This window comes from Aptenodytes patagonicus, chromosome 2, assembly GCF_965638725.1.
Source record: "Aptenodytes patagonicus chromosome 2, bAptPat1.pri.cur, whole genome shotgun sequence".
Lineage (NCBI taxonomy): Eukaryota > Metazoa > Chordata > Aves > Sphenisciformes > Spheniscidae > Aptenodytes > Aptenodytes patagonicus.
The window spans coordinates 23076983-23082995 of NC_134950.1; the positions used below are offsets into that span (position 1 = coordinate 23076983).

A 6013-nucleotide genomic window follows, 5' to 3' on the forward strand; every position below is an offset into this window, starting at 1 on the left:
CAGAAATGTGACTGATCATAAATGGTGCCTTCCAGCCTTCAAAATCCATGAGATTGAACGCAACTGCAATACCCGCCCTGAACCACGCTACCTCCAGCCGTGCCTTCGGTACCCAGCAAGTGACCGCAGCCGAGTATGCCCAAAACCATCTTTGCATTTTCCTGCTGGCATCCCCCTTTTTGCCCCCCTTCAAAATGAGGCTCACACACATCTGCTCGGAATGCCGTCTTTTATTTCTGAAGAGGCCCGAGGAGCTGCTGGTGCATGGTTAGCAGGACAGACCTAAAGCCGATGGGGAGGAGGGATGCGGCAGAGGAATGACTGTGCCCGGGTGCTGCTCCCTGCTGTGGCTCAGTTGCCCAGGAGACAAGGGTAGCACTTGTGTGCCATTTCGATCTTCACGACGCTATTCGGTCCCAGCGAGTAGGTCACCTCGTCCTCACTCACCCCCGGCGGCAGGCTGATTTCCCTCGTGATGTTTCTGTAGTTATACTCCTTCCCTCTTGCAGTGGTGTGCTCCTCCTCGTGCTCCGCTAACACCTTCACCTTCCTGTCTTTCACCGTTACAGTGACTTCCTTGGGGTCAAAACCCTTCACATCCATCAAAGCCAAAAGCTTGTGATCATGGGAAGAGTTCAACATCCTGTTAAGTCTTCTTTGCATGCTGGAATAAAAACAAGAGGACAGCCGTTCAGTACAACTCACAGAGGAATGGGTGGACCACCTTAAGGACAAGAGAAGTAAATAGGAAACTATTGGATCCATCTGCATGCTGATGCACAGCACTTGGGGTGGTGTCGGCACCGTCAGGAGCTCCCACCTGCACGCCACAGCAGTCAGGAGTATTTCAGCGTCCCCTCTTGGGATGGGGCAATTGTGGAGCTGAAAAATTCTTTCATGCCGCTGAAAGATCACACGTACGTATGCCCACGAAGCCATGTGTGTCCATCTTATGCCTTGTCCTACATTTTAAATGGATAGTTACAATAGATCACATTTTCCATTTAGGAGTTTTGTTTAAAGCAATCAGTGGATAGGAGACACATCTGGCAAAAAACCCCAAAATGCTCCTGCAGAGCTGGGCTGGAGGCTTACCGAGCCATTAAAATGATTTCTAATACTGTCAAACAGTGACTCTGCTCAACCAGAAGGCTGGCTTTTATTCAAACCATTTGTAAAGTAGACAATGGAAGGGTCACCTCAGTTATAATAGCTGAACTGGACACAAGGCACCAAATTAAAAACATAATGGTGTGATGGAAGAGGAAATAGGGCAAGCAATGAGGGAATGGGCATGACCACTAAGGTGAGAAATCCCTAATGAGTGGTTCCTTAGCAAGGTACACCCATTTCAGCAATCCTACTTAAAGCCGGCAATGATTCAACCTGGTGTGGTGATTTTGGGATGCATTTTTTGTGCTTTGTGAGAGCTGGCTCCTCTACCTGCCCCTTTGGTCTTTTTATATTGCTGGTAGGAGGAGAGTCAGTGTGCTGAGAAGAGTTGGTCCTTCGCAGCATTTTTTGTGGGAAGGGGATGGCTGAATTTCCCCAGTGTGATGGGCTGAAATCCTGCTGTGGTGTGGTTTCAGATGGCAGTGGTACGGACTCGCATTCAAACCAGCAAGTTGTCCTGAGTGTGGCAGGGCTGGGGAGCCTGGCACTCAGGGATACCGTGCCCTGGCATCTCACGGCCCATCCTGAGACACCACCACCACCACCACCCCCCAGCTTCCATTCAGACTGAATTTCCATTCCTTCACTGTGATTTTGGTGTGCAATGATTCTGCAAGGGGATGCTCTGGATGCTCTCTGCTGCCTGCCCAGCTCTGGTACCCAATGCACTGATGAAAATCCGGACACAGACACCGGTCCTGTGACACCTGGGATCTGAAATCTGCTACTCGACAGTCCTCTGTGAGCTGCAGCTGCCAGGTAAGTTTAAAGTAACCTCACAGCAACTTTTGGTTTTGCTGAAGTCAGTGTAAAATTAACCCGGGGTCAGGCTTTTTTCCTTTTTCCTCTAACTTTATTGCACCCAGTAGATAACGCACATGGCAGACTGTGGGATGATGCTGCTCTACGGGTAACAAAAACGTCACATTTTTAATTGCCAAGATGAAGGTCTCATCATCTCCAGGTGCAACATGAGAACTCAAACAGAAGCTTGAGTTTGGGGAGAAAATACCAATGCCACAAATGCAGCAAGAGACTCCCACTGCTGCTGATGACCAAGGGACTTCTTAGCCCTTCTGGTCTCTCAATATTTGGTTGTGCCTTAACCCAAATGGTAAGGTTTTATCATTCAACAACTCCCTTCCTGTAGGGCTACCTTTGGGTTTTATCTCTACTAGAGAACTTGAACTCCATTAACAAAATAAAACCATCACACCAGCGGTGAAAATGGAGATGTAGAAATCCTGACACTTATTCTTCCTACTGTACGAGGTGGGAAAATATGGACACACGTCTGTGGTGTGTCAGTGCTGCACCCCACTGCACACAGGCACATTTTGGCTACTGATGAAGATAATTACGTGTTTAACAGACTTAAACTGAATTAGTCCAGTCGAAGATGGACTTTGTTCCACAGCTGAACAGCTTTGAATCTAGTTGGGTACTTTACCTTAGATGCAGTTTGCAAGATGGTTAATGTCACAACGCCATGGCCCAAACCCTTTCTGGCGCAGGTGCTGCACGCGTGGCTCCTCTCGGGCTGCCTGGCTGAACAAGCCGTGCCTTCCCATTCCCCTTTCAACTAATTTCTCTGAAAACAGCTATTTCTATCCCATTCTGCTTATCTGTTTCCACCTTTGCTCCTGATACCGATGCCAAACCTCCCTTCATCCTGCCTTAAAGAATGCCGATACCTGTAGAAAGCAGGCAAATATCTGTTACCTGCCCAGTTCTCGCTCCACATCCAGCCTTGCGGTGAGGGCCCTTCTCTCCCAGGGGCGCAGGTCGGGCTGGCGCAGGCAGCAGGGGCGCGGGGCCAGGCTGCATGGGCAGGACGCAGGCAGCTCCTCGTGGAGCTGCCGCAGGTGCAGGTCCAGCAGCAGCATCTGCCTCTGCATCTCTCTCTCTACCTGCCTCAAATCACGCTCGGCATCTTCCAAAAAGTGATCGTGCAACGACATCATCACACTGCAAAGCACATCAGGGCACGAGTGTGGCCATGGCAGCTTGCACTCGCAGGGGGGAAAAAATTGCCTTGAGAATTTTGTCTGGAGGTGAGTGTGTGAGCCACAGGTGCTCTTGCAGCCCTCTAGCGGGCACCTTATGACATCATGGGCATGCTGACACATCACAGCTCCACAGTCGTCAAGGGAAGCGCAGCCCAGGTCCATGCACAACCGCACCCACCCCGCTGCAGCTCCCACCCGCGGACCAGGGGAGCCTGTGGCAGGGGGACATGCTGGGGGGCTTGGGGCATGGCGGGGATATGTGTGCAATGGCCGGGCAGCAGAGCCGTGGGCTATCAGGAGTATGACTTGGGTGCGGTTTCATGCACAACATTGCTTCAGAGAATGTCTTCTTGAGAATGACCCGCATGGGTTTCAGTGTCAGCAATGCTCATGCCATAGATGGATTTGCCTGGCTCCCTGAAAGGCACCTGTGGTGTACTTTAATCACAAGCAGTATTGACACCAAAACCTCCTGGGTCTAATACTGCTAGAAAAACTAAGAAAAGACTACAGGAGTGGGGAGTGCTTTGTGTTTCAGGGAAATCTGGTCTTTAAGGGCTTGCAGTGGATTGAGTATCAGTGGGAATGCATAGTCCCTGTGTATTTAAGAGAGCAGAAGACCCCTCGGGAGCCTGGGAGCTGCTCTACCCTGCTGGTACCTTCCACAGAGGAAACGCCTTCCACAAGTATTAACTGTATCCAAAAGCTCAAGTAGCCCCAGACAAAAAAATATCCCCTGCAGCCTCCAAGGAGGCAAAACCAAGCTGGCCCCGGGGCTGCTCCTGCGGGGCTGCCTGCTGACCGCCTGGAGGGAGCCGGACCTGCCACCGGCTGAGCGGGGAGTGCGAAAGGGGGACCCCAAGAACCACAAAGGGCAACAGGTCACATCTCAGGTTGGACAAAAATATGTGAGGTTTCCTGTTGGACATTGCTCACATTCAAACATTGGTGTATCATATGCAAGAATAAATTAGAATCATAGAATCATAGAATCATTGAGGTTGGAAAAGACCTCTAAGATCATCGAGTCCAACCATCAACCCAACACCACCAGGCCCACTAAACCATGTCCCTAAGCGCCTCATCTACACGTCTTTTAAATACCTCCAGGGATGGGGACTCCACCACTTCCCTGGGCAGCCTGTTCCAATGCTTCACCACTCTTTCAGTAAAGAAATTTTTCCTTACATCCAATCTAAACCTCCCCTGGCGCAACTTGAGGCCATTTCCTCTCGTCCTATCGCTTGTTACTTCGGAGAAAAGACCAACACCCACCTCGCTACAACCTCCTTTCAGGTAGTTGTAGAGAGCGATGAGGTCTCCCCTCAGCCTCCTTTTCTCCAGGCTGAACAGTCCCAGTTCCCTCAGCCGCTCCTCATAAGACTTGTTCTCCAGACCCCTCACCAGCCTCGTTGCCCTTCTCTGGACACGCTCCAGCACCTCAACGTCCTTCTTGTAGTGAGGGGCCCAAAACTGAACACAGTATTCGAGGTGCGGCCTCACCAGGGCCGAGTACAGGGGCACAATCACTTCCCTACTCCTACTGGCCACACTATTTCTGATACAGGCCAGGATGCCATTGGCCTTCTTGGCCGCCTGGGCACACTGCCGGCTCATGTTCAGCCGGCTGTCGACCAACACCCCCAGGTCCTTTTCCGCCAGGCAGCTTTCCAGCCACTCTTCCCCAAGCCTGTAGCGCTGCATGGGGTTGTTGTGGCCAAAGTGCAGGACCCGGCACTTGGCCTTGTTGAACCTCATACAGTTGGCCTGGGCCCATCCATCCAGCCTGTCCAGGTCCCTCTGCAGAGCCTTCCTACCCTCGAGCAGATCAACACTCCCACCCAACTTGGTGTCGTCTGCAAACTTACTGAGGGTGCACTCGATCCCCTCATCCAGATCATCAATAAAGATATTAAACAAGACCGGCCCCAGTACTGAGCCCTGGGGAACACCGCTCGTGACCGGCCGCCAACTGGATGTAACTCCATTCACCACAACTCTCTGGGCCCGGCCGTCCAGCCAGTTTTTGACCCAGCGCAGAGTCCACCTGTCTAAGCCGTGAGCCGCCAGCTTCTCGAGGAGAATGCTGTGGGAGACAGTGTCAAAGGCCTTGCTGAAGTCCAGGTAGACCACATCCACAGCCTTTCCCTCATCCACTAGGCGGGTCACCTGGTCATAGAAGGAGATCAGGTTGGTCAAGCAGGACCTGCCTCTCATGAACCCGTGCTGGCTAGGCCGGATCCCCTGGTTGTCCCGCTCATGCCTTGTGAGCGCCCTCAAGATGAGCCGCTCCATAATCTTCCCCGGCACCGAGGTCAGGCTGACAGGCCTGTAGTTCCCCGGATCCTCCTTCCGGCCCTTCTTGTGGATGGGCGTCACATTGGCAAGCCAATTAAAACATTCAAATAACTTTATGTACCTAATTACATTTACATATACCAGCAACAAAAAACCCTTGTTAAAAGCCAAATGCTTAATACATACTTACAAAGCAAAACTTCTTAATAACCCCCAATTCCCAGCAATGATAGTCACCATCAGCTTCTGTCCCATCATCTCTGATAAGGGCTGTAGCCCAAGACATGAACCGTATTCCTTCAGACTGGCCTGTGACACAAAAGCTAATCCCAGCCTCAGCAGCACCAACACCCTCGTCTCTCAGGCATCTGCAAAGTGGTGAGCTGGATGATGTGTTATTTTCCCAAGGTGAAATATGAGTTTGGCTTTTCAATAAATCAAAAGAGCCAGCTTATTTTATATTGAATGGTAGTTTCATCCAGAAAAAAAAAAAAATTGCTTTATGTTTTATTACTCATAAAAGACACCACTTT

The 6013-nt window shown here is 50.9% G+C and overlaps 1 protein-coding gene across 1 annotated transcript; it reads right to left on the bottom strand.

Annotated features, from left to right (window-relative positions):
• Nucleotides 1–351: 351 nt before the first annotated feature.
• On the bottom strand, nucleotides 352–3137 carry ODF1 (outer dense fiber of sperm tails 1). Its single transcript, XM_076328947.1, has 2 exons — nucleotides 2896–3137; nucleotides 352–664 (listed from the first exon to the last, which is right to left on the bottom strand). The coding sequence occupies exons 1-2, from the start codon at nucleotides 3135–3137 to the stop codon at nucleotides 352–354; spliced, it is 555 nt and encodes a 184-aa protein (XP_076185062.1).
• Between the last annotated feature and the right edge of the window lie 2876 nt (nucleotides 3138–6013).